This window comes from Sipha flava, unplaced genomic scaffold, assembly GCF_003268045.1.
Source record: "Sipha flava isolate LNK unplaced genomic scaffold, YSA_version1 46_pilon_pilon, whole genome shotgun sequence".
Lineage (NCBI taxonomy): Eukaryota > Metazoa > Arthropoda > Insecta > Hemiptera > Aphididae > Sipha > Sipha flava.
This window is the reverse complement of record NW_020273250.1, coordinates 2,346,497-2,365,720: the sequence shown is the minus strand read 5'-3', so window position 1 is coordinate 2,365,720 and position 19,224 is coordinate 2,346,497. Positions and strand designations below refer to the sequence as shown.

Here is a 19,224-nt window from a genome sequence, read left to right as displayed (position 1 = left end):
ATGTACATTAAATATCTAAAAATATGCGCATTAAAATAAATTGTTGGAATAACAAGAAAAATCTATTCATATTTATTTCATTATTTCATTTTATACACATTCCATTTATATGCATTTTACTTTGACTGAGCTTAGATTAAACGGCTAAGCATTATTTAATGTTCATAAAGATATACTTGTAGATATTGACGTTGTCAATGAGCTTGCCAAAAATAAAAAGAAGAATGTAATTAGAAGAGTGGTTAATCTAAATTATAATTGTGTAAATTACTTTGAAGTTATATATTAAGAAATATTATTAGAATATCTATAACTTTTAGATACAATTTTGTTTCTGTATCTTAAGTATATTTATATTATATATTTGTATTGTTTATAATTTTAAAATTATTTACTGATGTATATTCATTATTTACTTCTTATATGTTAATAAAAAATGAATGTATTAAAAAAATAGCATTTATTTTTTTGCAAAATATAATCATGGGTATTATGAAGAGGAGTCCAAGGTTTAAGGAAGTTTGTATATTTCTTGTGATTAAACAATATACTTGCACATAATACAACTGATTTTCCTGAACATTTAAACCCCAAATTATTACCTAATTAGTTTTTGTCCTGAGGTTGTACATTAAGGATTATTATTAGCAAAATAGCACCGTGAAAAAATACTTGATCCACCATCGACAACTGTAATAGTGAAATTGTCTTTAATTCTCTAATAACCCATTGTTAGTGTTAATAAATTCTATTTTTAAATTTGTTTTCCACTAAAATATGTACAAAAAAACACTGATAAATCTAATGAAATAATACCTAACTAGTTATTGAACCTATTAATATAAAAGTATGTCAATGTACAAAAAACTTTTGCATTTATATACAAGCAGTTATATATAAAATAAAACTTTACATATTGAACTATGGTATCTTAAAATTAATTTATATTTTATTTAGCGTTAAATAAAATTTAATAAAATTGATATGCAAATACATGAACTTATAAAACTTGAATTTATATGTGTATTATAAGTAGTTGCTGTCACAGACTATATAAAATGAATAAAATAATGAGATTTTTATTTTTTTTTAAATATAAAATATTCAACATTTTATTTTGTAAAACTTTAAAATACAAAGTATTTACAAAAAGCATAAAATTATTATTTATCATAATAATATCAAGTATAATAAATGTACTTAACAATATAATTTTTATGTCGAAAAATGTTTTAACACTTAGTAATTTATATTGATGGAGTATCAAAATAAAAAATACAGAATTATAAATATCTATATGATTAATAATTGAAAATGTATCAAATAATAACTAAAAATATAATAAACTAAAGTTGTATAATTACAGTAGTCATTAAACTAAAAAAACTTATATATGGGAAATACATTTTTGTATCAAAGTTTAAGTCAAATCTATCGGTTTCAATTGGCGTTCTCCATCTGCCAAAAAAACAAGCATGGCACGGTATAAGAGATAGCAACCTAGCTTGCAACGATCACTATTTCTCCACCGTGCAGTAATTTCATAGTATGTACCACGCTTTTCATTTGTTAGTGCATCCAATCCAATTGCATCAATCATAGCTGCCTCTCGAATATGTGCTTCTTTCATAATCAAATGATGGAATGCTTGTACACAAACTACTCCCAAATGTTCCTTCCATAGACTCAAGATATATTCTACCTAAAATTATAAAATAAAATGTAAAATTATTTCTGACAAAAAAAATTCTATAATATACTACATACTTTTCGACTTTTTTCTTTATTATTTTTTTCAATCCAAAAATTAAAAGCTTCGTTCATATGATCATTTGGTCTAGATTTAGTACCTTTACCAATATAAAATATTGAACTAATAAATGTCTGCCATATCTCGATTGGATTTTTGATTTTGTTAGCTCGAGCAGGTAAATTTTTTGAAATTCGTGGATCTAATAATAAATATGTAAACGACGAACCATTTTTATTAAAAATAATATTCTCTTCCAAAGTACTCCAACTCAAAATAGTTCTTTTCCAGGACTCATCAGAAGTTAATACTTTAGTTAATTGACTACTATATGAACACACTATGAAAACCAAAATCATTAATATAATTTTATTATTTTTTTTTTTAATTAGAATAAGTAACACATTTTTAAACATACCAGTTGAAGTATTATTGATCTTACTGTCATTCTTAAAAGCAGCTTGATTTTTAACAATTCTATTTAATTTTCGTACATAAAGATGCTTAGTACTAGGAACTATAGGTCCTGGAGGTACACCATACTTCCTTAGACTTTGACGTACATAATCTGTGTCATAATCTTCTGTAAATTCAGTTAAACTATCACTGCTCTCATCTAAATAAAAATAATAAAACTTTAACCTAACCAAGTTTATATTATATTAATCATAAGTACCTGCAGAGTCAATATAATGATCTGAAATTCTTAAATTATCAATTCCTGTAGATATTTTAGAAATAGACTGGCTAAACAAATAAAATCAAACAATATAGGTATATTATTCAAATATATAAATAAAAAAAAATTCATAACATTTATAATTATATTTTCTAAAATGATTTATAATCTAATTTTGAATTAAATCATAAATAGTTAATTTTTTTATTTTGAATATTGAATTTTATACTCAGTAGTTACCTTTTTGAGTCACATGTTTTATATGTAATATCTTCTAATTTATTATCAGTTATATCATTTCTATAGTTTGAATTAGTTAGATACTGTTCCGAATTTGTATCTGGACAGGTTAAAAAATCATCACTACTGTGCCAGTTAGATAATTCAGAAATATCTGTCATCCATTCGCTGTTACTTAAAGATATATCTTTCGACTGATTATAATTATTTTTAGTAGTTAATACAACTTTTTGTGATTCAAATAATGATTCAGAATCCGTAAGTAGATTGTTAGAAGGAAAACTAATATTTTCTATACTTTCAAACCCATTATTTACACATTCCAATGAATTCAAGGATCTATCAGCATAAATACTTGATGGGATGTCATCAAGTTCAGAGTTCTCATAATCTGATGAAATATTTCTGTTTAAAATATCTTCTAATGAGTTATCAGTTGAAGATACTGATGATAATATTGATTCACAAGAAAGATTTTTTTTTTCATCGACTAAATTACTCTTCTTTGAATTGGAAGTACTATTTAAGCTTTCACCACTATTAAAATATCCACTGCTTGTATGTAATTTATCAGATTTATTAAATGTTGTGTTATTATCAATAGATTTTTCATTATTTTGTTCTTTGGTAAAAATGTCTTCTTGTTTTACAGGTATTGGTTGCACTGGCTTACAGATTTGGTTGGTTGAATTATCTAAATAAATGTTTATATCATTAGAAGATATACATATATGTATATATATATATATATATTAACTATTAACTTTTTTTAAAAATAAAAGGTAAATAAAGTACACAATAATATTGATTAAATATATATGGATGTACACATACAAATGGATAATAATGAGTTAAAACTAATTTTTTGTTTTATTGCAAATATTTGTAAATTTTATAGATCCCTATTGATTGGTTAAAAAATGTATTTATCATAAAATATGTTAGAATTAAATGTAAAAATTAAGATTAATTAATTTAAATTAAATGTAACACGTATTTCCATTAGAAATTATTTTTAAGACTATTTATGTTGTTAAAAAAGCTGTGTGTACTAGAAAAAAAATGTTTGAGGTAATTATATTTTTATATGAACCAAACCTCATAGTTAAAGATATTATTTTAATGCTCAATTACCATGTTAGAAGCTGTAAAAAGTAAAATAATATAACACTTTAACCAAGTATAGACTATTTATAACAAATAAATGAATATTCAAAATAAATCCTGATTAAAAAAAAACATTCAAATCATATTATTATCATGTTATTTTTAATAATTTAATACAAATATATATATATATTTATCTATGCTCTGTCTAAATCATAATAAAAAATAAAAAATTGTTCAATATTAATATTATATAATTTTTGAGCTTTCATAGTTACCGACTAAAAATAAATAAATATTAATATGATAAATAAAATTATAAACATTCTATACATACTTGTGTGGTATGATTGCTTTATATGAGATTGGAGAGTTGCAAGTGATTCCCAGGCATTAAATTTTACAGCATAATTGAATACATTGAGGTTGTCATCATCTTTAATAAAGAGATCAGGAACAATGTAAGGACTTTTAAGTAAGATTTCAACAACCGATGAACGATTCCATGCAACAGCAATATGTAGAACAGTACGGTTTCCATCACAACGTACATTTGGATTACCACCATTATGTAAAAATAATGAAGTTACAACTTTTCCAAATGCCAGATTTTCATGTCCTGCAGCTAAGTGAAATGCTGTCATCCCTTCATCCGGTATTAGAACATTAGGATTGGCTTTATTTTGCGATAATAAAGTGTTAACTTGCCTAAAAAGAAAATTATAGGTATTAAAATGAATATCTACCAACCAAATTTTCAAGTGATTTTATCTCATATTAAGTTTTTGGTATAGGCCTTAGAATTTAGATTACCTATCACTTTAATAATGGTTTTTACATTTGTGCATCCAATTAAAAATAGCAGTTACAATAAACAATATTTACATATAAACGTTATTATTCAAAAATCATGCTATTCTATTATGTTTATAACATCCTGACCTAGATGTACAACTTTTTATATGTTAAATAGGATAAAACGTGATATTAAGTCTTACAAAAATTGTCTAATATTTATGTGACACGCAGATTTATAATCAACAACATTTATCTATACATTACGATAAACAAAACTCTTTAGTATTGTAAAAACTGAAAGAAATAATTAACATTAAGTATTCTTCGCCTACTTTTATGATTTTTGATAATTTTATTAAAACATTTAACTATTTCAAATTTCTAAATAATATTATTAATAGATAAAAATAACTAATGATAATTTTTCTTGTTATTGATACCATTCTAACTGATATTTTTTTATGGTTATATATAATTATCTCACAATATTATCTCAAAATGTTATGTAATAAAGACAAAAAGTATAATTATAAATCAAACCATTAACAAAAACAATTTTTTTGATTAATTTTAATGTAATTTGAAAAGTCACCAATTTCAAACATTTATGTATCATTTTAGTAATTATATTATTAAATATAATAACTTGTGATAAATTTTCTGTGAATTTCACGTACCTACATTATGATTTAACCAAAACTAACTGTTCATTAATAAATCATAATTTATAGTTCTTCAATAATGTTATAAAGATATCTTCACCCAAATTTATTTTACAATTTCATACAATTTGTATTCATTGAATGGTATCCCGAAAAACTAATGAGAAAACGTATATACTTGCCATTACAGTTTGTCTAACGAAATGTTAAGTAAATAAATAAAATCAACTATTGACTTGAAAAACAAAACATATAGGTAGATGTGTAGGTATTACTTACTGTACATTGCAATCTTCGACTGCGTCATACAACGCTCGAGCCAAATACATCGTTCTGGAGTCCTCGTTCATTTTGGCCCTCGCCATATAATTGTTGTCGATCAAACAGCAATATCGTATATATTGATGAAACTATATCCCGTTCTTGTACGAATACGGTACCTGTAGATTGTCATGTCATCATTATGCACTGGGAACGGTGAAAGCGATAGCAGAAGATAACGAGTGGAATGAGTAATATCATTGATTATAAATACTAGTACTAGTATTTATAATCAATGGTAATATGTAGTTAATGACCAGTGTTTTCGTTTACACTATGTGTACCCTACATCTACAATCTACATCATTTAAATAATGATCACAACACTAATATTGTACTTGTTATGAAATAACGCCACTATCTGTGTTGCAGTATTATGCGCGTTCGACAATGACATTGCGTTTTTCCAAATGTTTGATAACACAAATAGAACCGGTGTGTGACGATGGTAAAAGAATTCGTTTCGTATTTCATCATGCGTAGTTTATGGAGGTAAAAAGACCTTGACCGATTACAGTCTTGGTCGGTGCTATATGGATTACGAGTCCCGTCCCAAATAACAAATCCCAAGCCCTTTTTTTCGTAAAATTATGGAATGCGGCCCAATTTTTCTCAAAATTATTCACCAAATTCACTCATCCTTTTAAATTCTTGTTTAATCTTGTCTTGATTTATTTTATGGTACAATTTATTCTACTTACAACTGTAGGTAGAATTGATGTTCCATAACAAATGTTTACTTTTATGTGTTCATATGAAAATCCAAGGGTGCATAAAAATGAAAATTAAGAGGAGGAGGACAGCATTAATTTTTATAAATAATCAAACACTTTTATACTAATTACACTTTTATTAACTGATTGAGCACAAACTGCAATTTTATTTTATTTTTCCCAAATTCATTAACAATTTTTTTAGCTAAATGAAGTTCTTCGATTTTTTTTTTCTGTGTAATTTAACACGCATAATCCAGATAAACGATTCTCACACATTTTTGAACGTAACCAACTATAAATATTAAAACAACTTGGTACCAAATATGATTTTTGGGATATTTAATTTGGATATAATTATTTTAAATAGCTGAAAAGTTAGGGGGAAGTTTTTTCCTCCTTGCCCCTCCTTGCGGGCGCCCTTGTAAAAGACCTAGACCGGCCAGTTGAACATTCGAGAAAATATCTACGGACCGCTAAAACGTTTGGCTTGTAGAAGAAAAAACCGAAATATTTCCATTCCCGATCCATACCTAAAATATTGGTTGTACGGCTGAAAAGAGCTCTAAGCTAACACTCCGTGTCAAGGTCACCATTGGAATTAAAATAGGTAGGTATACTATTGATAGCAAATTATGGATCGGTAGAAAACATTTCTTGTAGGATCAAGATTACCCAATCCGGTCCCGAGTCAAACTGACAATTTTACGAACAGTCGGAATAATGTTTTATATTTTCCAATTACCTAACTATAAGTTTAAAAATTAGTAAATTGTTTATTATATAGAACTAGAGTCAAAATGTTTATGGTATTTGAATTTTTTTATTATTTAGAAAATAGAAATACTGTTTTCCAGCTCTTTTCTGTTAATATGGATTTTTAACTTCCTTATAAGTTCCAAACGAGAGGCTCTTGTCATTTTTTTCTCTTACTGCGTATAAAGGGATGCCGTGGTTCTTAGTCTTAATTCCAACTTGATAATATGACAATGTATATTTTACGATAAATTACGGCAGTGACTTGCCAATAGTTTGATTTTGGTATGAGAAATTAGAAGAAAATCAAACGAAAACATGATGGAAGTTCTTCGAATAAAAAACCGTAAAAAAAAGGGAAAATAAGTTATATTTTTGAGCAAGTTTATAAATAATTTTATCCATTTCGTCCGTTAATAATATAATATGACTGGGTAGAATTATTGATTATAAATACAATAAATACATAAATAAATAGTATTTATAATCAATGGTAGAATATTAGAAGTAGAATTTATTCAACCTATCTACGATAGAATAGATTCGTAGGTGTTATACAGAGGTCATGGAAAATCATTTATTTTTATTAGGTGGGTGCCAACCACTATGGATTTTGGTTTTTTCCTCCATAGAAAGTATTGAGGTTTCATCGCATTCTTTGTGTACCTAATGGATTTTTCCTCTGTGCTCACTATTTGTAAAAAATTCCGATCAAGGCAGTTATTATTACATTTTGTACACATTTGAATAAAAATAAATAATAAAGCCTTAATATATGTATAACACAATACTAATATGGGATTTAATTATTAATAATCTCTCTTGAGAGAAAGAGAGAGAGAGATTTATGCTTATCAATTAATTTAAAATATAAATTGGGAAACAAATAACGAAAACAAACAATTAAGATATGCTAAGTTGAAAGACCAGCAGTTATTGTATACGAAATATTGTCATTGATTTTTTTAACCAAGGTTATCGACTAAACAGGCTTAATAATATTATATATATATATATAATATTCAAATAATTAGGTACACAAGTGAACAAAATGAGTCAAATTAAATTATAAGTGAACTAATGTATCAGTATTGCATAATAAATAATCTTAAATTAATAGATGATAATAACTGATATATATATACCTATATAAAATCATTACATACAATCATAGGCGCAAATAGGGGGGTTAGAGGGTATTAGCACCCTCAAATAATGTTCGTGATTATGAATTAAAAACTTATTTTTGTCATCAGACATTTGACTATTAGATTATAAAACTGTAATGAAATATAAATGAAAACATTGGTACTCGACAAACGTCAATTCACATTTTGTCGAGTTCACCGAAACCCTAATTTAAATTAATTTTAAAACCGGAACCCCATCGGAACCTTTATTTGTATTTATTTAAAAATCGGCTCATTAAATCCTTATAGTTTTAATATAAATTAAATACCTAATAAATACAGAGCTTAAGCACCCTTAGTTTTTTTTATTGAAATTGCATACAATAAATTGGTTATAACAACTTGCATATTAATTGTGTTGGTTTAGAGTACACCGAGAATTTAAAATTTCGAATAAAGGCAAAAAAAATTCGGTATCAAATTTAATAAAACAATAATGTTCAGTTAGCGAACTGGACCTACGCCACAAACGTGAATTGCGAATTCGGAGAAAATATTATTTTTTTACAAAATATATATTTAATAAATTTCGAAATTAAAAATTACTTGTCAGAAACTTATACTTTCGAATCTGCTATAATTCAGTAATTTTTATTTGATCAACAATAAATTAAATTTAATCATTGGTTTTAGTTTTCGTGACACTAGTACTTCAAAACGTACAAATTTTGAACTATATAACATTTTATATCAGATAAATGACTATTTTTGTACTGGTTTGGACAATTACATGTAATTTTATTAAATTTATTTTTCGTTGTGTACGACGCGGATTTTCATTGTCACGATAAAACACGTTCGTGTAAAACCGTGTAAAACCGAAGTATATGGGCAAAACCCAACAGGGAAAAACGGCGGTTTTTATTTCTGTCTAGTCTTGAATTTGGCAATGAAAACTGACATGTTTTATCATGATAGTGAAAACCATCGTGTTTTAACTAGGGATGGACCGAATATTCGGTAGTTATTTGGTATCCGGCCTATTCGGATCATTTTATTTTTAATATTCTGAATAATATACATTTGATACAAATTTTTTCTTAAGCTGCGTCCTGACCAAAAAAAAAATTGTCGCCGACTTTGTCTCCAATTTCGATGACAAAATGTTTCTTTAAATGTCACCGACAAAATTTAAAAACAAGCGTGTTCACACCAAAACAACATATTTGATAAACATTTTAATCTTGGACAAAATGTGAAACGAGAATGATGTGGCGATTGCCGCATGTGCTTGTGTAATTTTTAGTTTAGAAGCAAAAAATGCTTCCAAAAAGAGATATTGGGTTCATCCTAGTTAGACATGGCAGAAATATAGTGGTAATGATTTAATGACTGATCTTAAACGTGATGACATTGGTCTATCTGGAGAATTTAATATATAATATATATAATAAATATATATAATAAAATAAAATAAAAATATGCACTACGTATAGGCGGACGAGGCAAAACTGAACGAAAACTAAACAAATAAATAAATTATGATACATTTACTAAATATCGGCAGAATTTAACCAGTCTGGACGTGTCAATTTATTGTCAGCGAAAATGTTTATAAACTTTGTCGAATTTTTCCCACCTCGGATGGAAAACAAAAATTTGTCGATAACAATGTCGCCGACACAATTGTCGGTGACACATTTTAGAAAGAGTTCTAATTTTTGTCGACAATATTGTCGATAACACATGTTTTCTTAATATTTCTTAGTCTGGACGCGGCTTTATACAACTCATTTTTTCTACAACAATAATTAGTCAAACATATTACGAATTGCTATTTTTGTTTATTTTTACCAGTATATTAATTTTAATAATGTTTTAAAATATTATATTTAAAAAAGTATATTATATATAAGTACCTAAGCACAATAATTATCCAAACCATTGAGCAATTATACCGTAATAATTATTACGGTACCATAATATTTTACACCGTGGCACAGCAGTGTTATTTGCCTGTGTTCTATCATATTACATATTACTAGGACATTTGCAACTTTTTTCTACTGCTCCAATTTATTTCTAAGTAAGTTTTAAATGCGTTTCGTATAGGTACGAATGAAAATCTAAAAATTTAAAATACAATTTTTCGCAATTTTTTCAATTTTGTTGATTTTACTAATTTATCGAAACTATTTTAACTAATAATACTTTTGTAGTGATCGTTGTGTAGGAAGGCATGTACTTTTTCCATCAAAAATCCGGTTCCTTGATTTACGCATAGCCCTATATCACCAGAAACAAAAAAGGTATGATTCCCGTTCCACTAAAATTTATTTTTGTGATAAAACGTTTGGGAACCATGTACAATTGTTACATATTCTTAAATTATAAATTTTAATAAAGTAGATAATAATAATATATTAGTTGAATATAGGTACAATTATATTAGAGTTTTTAAAGTATTACATAATTTCATATTATAATATGTCCATTCTATTTAACTATTTATAAAGTAAAAAACAAGGATAGGTCAAATATTGTCTCGATAGAGTTTTAAAAAAACACATATCGTCATAAGTAGATAAATAATTAAATAAATATATTTATTTTACTCGTAGATAAAAAACGTACATTTAGTTGCAAGTATTACTTTTTCTTTTTCAAAAATATTGGCCCGACAATTTTTCATAAAACATCTCCACCGAGTTACATTTGTTTGTGACGTATAACCAAAAACATATTTAAACCTATCAAAAATCAATATTGTTTTACCTCTTTTACTTACAACAAATTCCATTTTAAGAACGGTAAGTAAGTAAGAACGTTTAAGTGTTCTGGTGACAAAAAGAACAGAAACTGAATGGAAATATAAGAATTTAACATTTGTCTGATAATTATTGTGTGCGAATTATAAATAAGCTATGATACAGTATATCGAACAGTGTACTGTTATTATTAACCGTTATTATCGATGATTTTCGATGTATACATTACAAATGTCTATTACACATGCCATAACATATATTCAATATTGCTTAAAAATTAAAACCAATAGTTTTTAAACTTTTTTTTGGTGGAAATGGCTTTTGGCAGGAACGGGAATCGTACCCTTTTTGTTTTTTGGCGGAAAAGGGCTATGACGGAAATGGTCAGTATTATTTTGGCGGAAACGGGAAACTCCCGTGTAGGACACTAAGATCGGTACCACATTAATTATTTAATGACGTAGCACGTTCATTTTTAATTTGAGACGTAATGATGAGAGAGATAGGTAATTTGAATAATTAAACACTTGTATTTTAACACTTATAAAAATTACTGTTTTTATTAATTTACCACAAGAAAAACAGTTAAAACAAAAATAAAGAACAGTTTATTCTAGGTAAAGAATTATGTACTCGCGGCGATGTGGCTGTAATTGTATTACTCGTCCACGACGAGTAAAAATTTATTTAAAAGGGAAAATGACCAGTCTAACACTATCTATCATAACTACCTATCTACTTCTAATTTATGTCAAATGCTACCTGTATTTATATCAAAGTGGTGCAATTTTAATTATACTCCCTTCCACTGATAATGTAATGATTCAACATTATCATCCCTGTTTACAATGTATTGAGAATGATATCTCATAGACATCGGTCTATGATCTCAAAGCTAACGTCTACGGTATACATCTCTGATACGTCAATGAGATGATTGTAAAATTATAAAAACATACATCACAAAATCAACATCTCAAGTGTAATGTTGTGATTGTGATGTCTCAGAGATATTATAAACTATAATTATAGAGATAATGGTTTCCGATTTTAAAATGATTTATAAATAAACAACATCTCAATTCACAATATCGCATTGCGATCACATAGAAATCGCATAATATTATTGTAAATAATCTAAAAATAGATAAAATAAAATATCTATGATAATAATATATATATGTGATAATGTCAATAATATTAGCGTTATTATTATTATGACGTTAACCTACAATATAACATTTCTGTGTACGAGAAAGTATACATCCATGGATCCATGGAGTGTGTATACATAATACATCTTACGACTACGACGATATCGACGCTATTTATTTTCGCATATAACCAAGTATTTGACGTCTGCAAGCGTATAAAGTGTTTTAAAGTGTTATTCGTTTTTTAAGTTCATCAACATGGAAGGATCCAAAAAACAGGTATGTAATTGAATAATAAATAATATTTTTAATTTAATAAATAATATCTATAGTATATAGGTAGTATAGTCACAGAATAGAATTTATTTTGTGGTATAGTTTCAATAGTTTCATACATTTACCGGATTTACTATATATTATATCCATTAGCTAGGTATTGAAAATGTATCTATTAGGTAGCCTATAAGTAGGAATCAAATATTAAATTGTAGGTATAATATTATAATACATTCTTCGCAACGTGCACTCAAGTTTCACATTTTATACTGGAGTAGGTATTCACAATTATTGTAAACGCAAAATATTGTGTTTACTGCTCTCTCACACATACACATAAATATGTTGCATGAAATATTGTACCTACCTTAATATATGTATAAAAGAAACATGAAATTTAACCACAAAAGTAAAAACAAAACTTACAAGAACAATCCTAGATTATACTGTTAGGCATTAGTTATAATTAATATAAGTTATAACTTTATAACTATAGATACTGTAATATAAGTTTGTATTTATTATTATTTTATGAAGAACCAAGATTATATGTTTAAAATTATACGTTTATTGCCTTTGTACAGAACCCATATTATAATTTTGTATAAAAAATATAGGTACCTATTCAAGTATAGATCAATTCCAAGGCCAATACCTTTATAATTTATTGTACTTTTAGTAGTTTATTGGTTACTTTAAAGAAGAGTACAAGTACTCAATGATTCCTGTTAACTGGATATCATCTGTTATAACAAATGGTATTCCAGAATATTTGTGTAAGTGGCCTTTAAAACAAAGGGCTACAACAATGATGTTGATGAAAGGAGATAAACCATCTGCAGATTGGAAGTCCTACCCTGTCAAAGTTATTGAATGATTCGGTACGATATTAATTTTTCTATTACAAAATAAACGACTATCTACATATTCTACATCATAAAAAATATGATAAAATAATTGTATTTTATTACTTACTTATAAAATCTAAATAAAATAATTAAAAAAAGTATAAAAAATATTTATCATCCTATATAATATATGTAGACTCATATGAACAAGCTGTAATGAAAGAAATCCAAATATTTATGTCGGAGTCAGAAAATGAAGAAAATTTAGGACGGGGAATAAACTAAAACTATCCAAATCCCAATTTGTTGCATCACCAGATAATGTCAGCGATAGTGAGTACCTATTACCTGTAGGTGTTGATATCATACAATATTTTGAATATATAATTTTTAATTGATAGGTAGTGATTCTTGTGAAAATGTGACTCTAAGTATTTATAAAAAACCACCACATACTAACAATAAAAATAAAACTACAGAACTATACAGAAGTAACAACATTTTATCTAGTTAATTTTAAATTATTTTTACATATGACTAATATTTTTAATAAATTAGGTAACACAGCAGAATCAATTTCACATTTTATTAACAATTATAATCAAGGTATTATTATATTTAACTAGTTAGTAATTGTCTATATTATATTTTTTAATTTATTTGTAATTTGTTACATTATTATATTATAGAAGCTTATACAATACAATCAAACTTGAACAAAAATGAAAATATTATACATTATGTCCAAGGTATGTATATTCATTTTTGTTTTTATATAATATTTTAATTACCTATTTATTATTTGCAATATCTAGAAACATACACAATGCAATCATACTTGAAAGAAAATGAAAATATTTTATTGAGTAATCAAGGTAATAATTTTGTATTTAATAAAGTAAATGTCAAATTCTAATTTGTAATTATTATTATTATTATTATTATTATTATTATTATTATTATTAAATATATATATATATATATATATATATATATATATTTATATTTATATATATAGTTCTTACTTATCATTATTATGTTTCATTTTTTGTACTAGATATAAGTCAAAGGACTCTACAGTTAATTGGACAAAATGTTGGTAGTAGTGTACAGAATGGTCAAGGTAATAACTATAAATTAATATAATACATATTTTACTTAAAAAAAAAATGTATAATTTTATATAATAATTCTTTTTTTTTTAAATTTATTTCAGATACAAGATCTGATGCATTAGAATCAATAAGACAACATTTTGATGCAGGTTTATCAAATTTTCAAGGTAAACATTGAAATAAGTAGACATAGATATCTATTTTTTTTTTATTATATATATTATATAATATTTTTATTTTATTTTTCAGAATCTAGTCATTCAGTGGTCCAATCTAGTGGTGTGCCCACTTTTACAGAATTTGTCCACTCTACAAATATGTTCTTGAATAGATTGGGCAAAAAGTTAGATGTACTTTTGGAACATATGAAACATCCTCCTAGTACACAATGTGTTTCGTTAGATAATTCTGTTTTAAGTATGTTTCCATTAAAAAGTATTGAAGCCATAAAAGGTATTGAGGAAAACTTACAAAATTATGAATATAACATTAAAATAGTAAGAATAGTAAAATGTCATTTTAATTTTTTATAACAAATCTGTTAATTTCTTTTGACTAATTTTATATGTTCAGTTGGTGGAACAAGTTTACAAAACTTTATCAAAAGAGTATTTGCAAGACTATTTACAAATAAATTATCTTCTGTTAGTTCTTGGACAGGATTTAAGAATAATTTTAGATTAGATAATCTTTAAATTATGATGATATTAAAACGTAATTATTTATTGTATTCATTTATCTAATCCACCTGCAATAACATAGTAATATTATTTTTTTTAGAAATTGCTTATGAAAATTATCAAATGAATGATAGTAGTTTTGAGTATCTCATAAAAGATTAGTTCCGTCATGGAATCCAATGTTTGGCACGTGAAGTAAACACCAACCAGTGAAATGTAAATTTACCAAAATATTTTGTAAATAGGTAATTTTACAAATAGTATAAATATTATGGTTAGCTATATATCTAGTAGTGAACTTGGATTAAATAATAAATAATTTGTTAGTTATTATATTTTTGATTTAGCACCTACTATGGTTATAATTTTGAATACATAATCTTAGTACCTTGTAAAATAATAAAATAGACCAACCCAGCTAATTACCAAATGTATCGAATGTATTTATAATTTTTGATGAGTAGCAAAAATATAAATATAAATATAAATACTTAAATAGTCCAGTTATATACAGTGTTTGAAAAGATTACCAATATTTTTATCTGTATTAAATATACTAGTTGTATAGTAATTTAATTTTAAATATTGCCAATGCATTTAGTATTTCCTCTTTCATATTGATATTACATATGATTTCACTTTTTTTATGATGAAATAGACCATTTGGTGTGCTTGAATATATATTAAACAAATAAAAGCAGCCCCTGCAATTTGACTGATAGGTGCAGTTGCGCATTATGCCTCAAGAATATTGGACAGTATACATATTTGAATATTTGCTTACAATTATAATAAAAATTATAAGACGACACATTTAATTTTTGCTTTATGAGCCACATTTAAATTTAAAATTGAACATTTTTCAGAAAAAAAATTAAGACCTAAACAGAATGACATATTATAAACAATAATTGATTTCATATTATTTTTGTATCAACCAATTGCATTTTCCTAAATTGAATACTTTTAAATATTAAGGCCCATTTCACACAGGACGGATTCGTCCGTGCGGATTTTAATCGTACGGATTTTATTTGGTAGTAAACAAATAAAATTAATTGTGGCTTTCACACGGGACGGTGGGCGAATTTTATCCGTACGGTCGCCGTGATACAGCCGTGTCAACGACTGAAAATCACGGCGCCGTGCCGTCGCCGTCTTATCAGTGGCCTACGTGACTAGACACGCGTATTCATACTTCACGGTTTTTAGTCGTCTACCGTCTGTTGTCAAAGGTACTTGTTGTCTATTTTTTTAGAAATAATAAAATAAACATGGATATTGACACAGACATTTTAATCTCTGCTGTGGAATGCAGACCCATCTTATGGGATAAATCCCAAGAACCGTATAGGGATAGGAATGGAACAAAAAAGGCTTGGGAAGAAGTGTGTGTTGAACTAACCTCAGTGTCACAGCTAACATTTCCTTAGGTTGAATACAGTCCCTCATTTTAGTATTCTGCCGCTGAATACTACATTTCAGCCGGTTATGGAGTTCGTCAAAGGATGAAATAGACATGCGAAAATAGTTGAAAAATTTATTTTCATCTGCAAGTAAATCTTCAAATAGCGAGTTAAATGTGCCCATGACATTTCTTCGTTCATTAATTGGGTGCACCCAGTACTTACGAACACGTTGTTTTCTACGTAATCGCAAACGACGGTACAAAAGCCACATGGCAATGATGCGTTTTCGACTTATGTTGAAATTCAACTGAGTTAAAAAAAATAAAATATAACCAAATGTAGACGATTCACGGGGAAAAACCGTATTGTGTGAAAACAACGTCCGTGCGGAGAAAAATCGTACGAATAAAATCCGCACGGACAAAACCGTCCTGTGTGAAATGGGCCTAACAGTAACAACTAGAATTTCTTTATAATTATCAAAATAACATGTTGAGACACCCACAGAATATTTTTTTAGAATTACTTTACCTACTCCAAATTATAGCTTATTTTTTTTTTATTTTTAGATAAAAAAAACTGAAGCCACTACATTTAATGTCGAGGAGACAGTTCAAAAAAACGGTTTCAAGTATAAATAAAAAGAAAGGTTCCTCTATTAATTTACCACATTCAATTTCAACTTCTAATATGGCAGCATCAGTGAAATTAGCCTATACTGAGGAAATATCATCATCAAATGAAACGTTATATATTAATAATTTTAATTTAGTTCCACAACCAGGAAAGTTGGATATTTCTACTAATGATAATAATACTTAGAATAATAATGTCAATAATTTGTATCAATATAAAAATTTTCAATTGATTGAAAATGATGGTCAAAATAATTGTTCTTTACAAGATAAATTATCACAACTAATTGCAAAATATCATATTTCACATAATTGTGTAAATTAATTTCTTGTTATGTTACGATCAGAATGGTTGGATGTACCTAAAAATGTATGATCATTATTAAAAACTCTAAATCACATAATATCATTCAAATGAACAATAGCTTGTGAATATACAATATACAATATGTTGGTGTTGAACAAATGATTAAACCCATTATTTACACATATTTTAAAAGTATAAAAGATTTTAACTTAATTCAATTGAGTATCCATGTTGATGGATTATCTATTTCTGATAGCTCAAAATCTAGTTTTTGGCCTATATTAATTTCTTTTATAAATGTTCTTGAAATCAATAAAATTGTAATACCTGTGGGAATTTTTCATGAAAGGAGTAAAAAACCTGGTTCAGTACATTCTTTTTTTGATCTATTACTGAGTTGAAATCAATTTTTGAAAATGGAATTGAAATAAATCAAAAAATTTTTCACTTTTCTATTTCTCAAATTGTATGTGACGCCCCAACTAAAGCTTTTGTGTTAAATGTATAATATTTTATATAATTATATATATATATATAATTATAGTTGCAATTCGTGTCTAAAAGAGTGAGAATTTATTAACAGAAGAATGTCTTTTTCGGGTATTGACTCTCAATTAAAAACTCGTTTCACTCAAAAAGTGATGATTCTTATCACAAAGGTTCTTGTTCATTTGAAGTATTTCCTATCGATGACTTCAGTTTTTGTGTTAGATTACATACATAATGTTTGCCAAGGAGTAATGAAACTATTATATTTTTGGAAAAGTGGCCAAAAACCTGTATGATTTTTAAATATTGATCTTGAACATCAAATTTCAACTGAACAAGTAAATTTTCAACCACATTTTCCGTCCGAGTTCAGTAGATTACCCAGATCATTAGATGAACTAGAGTATTGGAAGGCAACTGAATATTGTACTTTTTTGTTATATACGAGTCCCATTTTATTTAAAGGTAGGATAAAATCATTCCTGTATGACCATTTCTTACTTTTACATTGTGCTATCAAAATACTAATATCTGTTGAAACTTGTTTAATCTATAATGACTTGGCGAATAATTCATTAAGAAAATTTGTTACTGAGTATTCTGAACATTATGGAAATGAATATGTATCATATAATGTTCATGGTCTTGTACACATAGCTAATTTTGTTAAGATTCATGGTCCACTAGACAATTTTAGGCATTTAAATTTGAAAACTTTTTACAAATTATAAAAAAAAACTGTTCAAAGTTCTAAATATCCTCTTCAAGACGTATACAACTGAATTCTCGAACAAAATATGTATTTAGACAATAACATTAAATACCCTATACTTAAAAAGGAAATTGATTTCAACTATACAACTCACCAAAATATAACCACTACATTATATGAACAAGTTTTACTAATAAACTTCAAAATTAGTTGTACTAAAGAACGTGATAAATATTTATTTTTTTTATTTGATTATTGTGCTATTGTGTCTATTGATAAAATAATTAAAGACTCATCTGGTCATATAATGCTTGAGGCTACTAAATATGAAAATTTATCTTCTATGTTTAATAGCCCAATCTCATCACACTTAATTAGACACTTTCAGGTAAATACGGAAATTAAAATTCCAAAATGTTTAATTGAATTATCAAATTTAAAATATAAGTGTTTGTTTTTCCATACATCAGAAAATCAAGCTGTAGCTTTAAACTTACTTCATACAGAATAAAACATATTAATTACCTACTCTAAATGTCATAATTCTTTTAAACATATTATAAGTAATTTTTATTATAAATATTTTATACTGTGTAGGTATAATATTATATTGTTATTATTATTATTTTTATTATTATTATTATTATTATTATTATTATTATTATTATTATTATT

At 26.3% G+C, this 19,224-nt stretch overlaps 2 protein-coding genes and 1 long non-coding RNA gene across 6 annotated transcripts; 2 read left to right on the top strand and 1 right to left on the bottom strand.

The window, feature by feature from the left end:
• Positions 1-1,339: 1,339 nt before the first annotated feature.
• On the bottom strand, positions 1,340-5,958 carry LOC112689739. 2 transcript variants are annotated; one of them, XM_025563566.1, is made up of 7 exons: positions 5,516-5,958; positions 4,114-4,484; positions 2,670-3,363; positions 2,427-2,497; positions 2,169-2,366; positions 1,768-2,090; positions 1,340-1,702 (listed from the first exon to the last, which is right to left on the bottom strand). In XM_025563566.1, exons 1-7 carry the CDS (start codon positions 5,599-5,601, stop codon positions 1,421-1,423), a joined length of 2,025 nt encoding a protein of 674 aa, XP_025419351.1. In that variant the 5' UTR covers positions 5,602-5,958; the 3' UTR covers positions 1,340-1,420. The 2 variants fall into 2 exon arrangements, with proteins under 2 accessions (XP_025419351.1, XP_025419352.1); XM_025563567.1 differs by having other exon boundaries at positions 2,169-2,333.
• Positions 5,959-11,842: 5,884 nt separating this feature from the next.
• On the top strand, positions 11,843-13,805 carry LOC112689785. 3 transcript variants are annotated; one of them, XR_003149144.1, is made up of 5 exons: positions 11,843-12,357; positions 13,034-13,235; positions 13,399-13,535; positions 13,604-13,693; positions 13,761-13,805. It is a non-coding gene; the product is annotated as an uncharacterized LOC112689785 (long non-coding RNA). The 3 variants fall into 3 exon arrangements; XR_003149146.1 differs by having other exon boundaries at positions 11,846-12,357; positions 13,122-13,235; XR_003149145.1 differs by lacking the exon at positions 13,034-13,235 and having other exon boundaries at positions 11,861-12,357.
• Positions 13,806-13,916: 111 nt separating this feature from the next.
• Positions 13,917-15,242, top strand: LOC112689784. The gene is made up of 7 exons (XM_025563638.1): positions 13,917-13,951; positions 14,018-14,077; positions 14,260-14,325; positions 14,419-14,484; positions 14,567-14,814; positions 14,891-15,031; positions 15,098-15,242. Exons 2-6 carry the CDS (start codon positions 14,029-14,031, stop codon positions 14,999-15,001), a joined length of 540 nt encoding a protein of 179 aa, XP_025419423.1. The 5' UTR covers positions 13,917-13,951; positions 14,018-14,028; the 3' UTR covers positions 15,002-15,031; positions 15,098-15,242.
• The last annotated feature ends 3,982 nt before the right edge of the window (positions 15,243-19,224 follow it).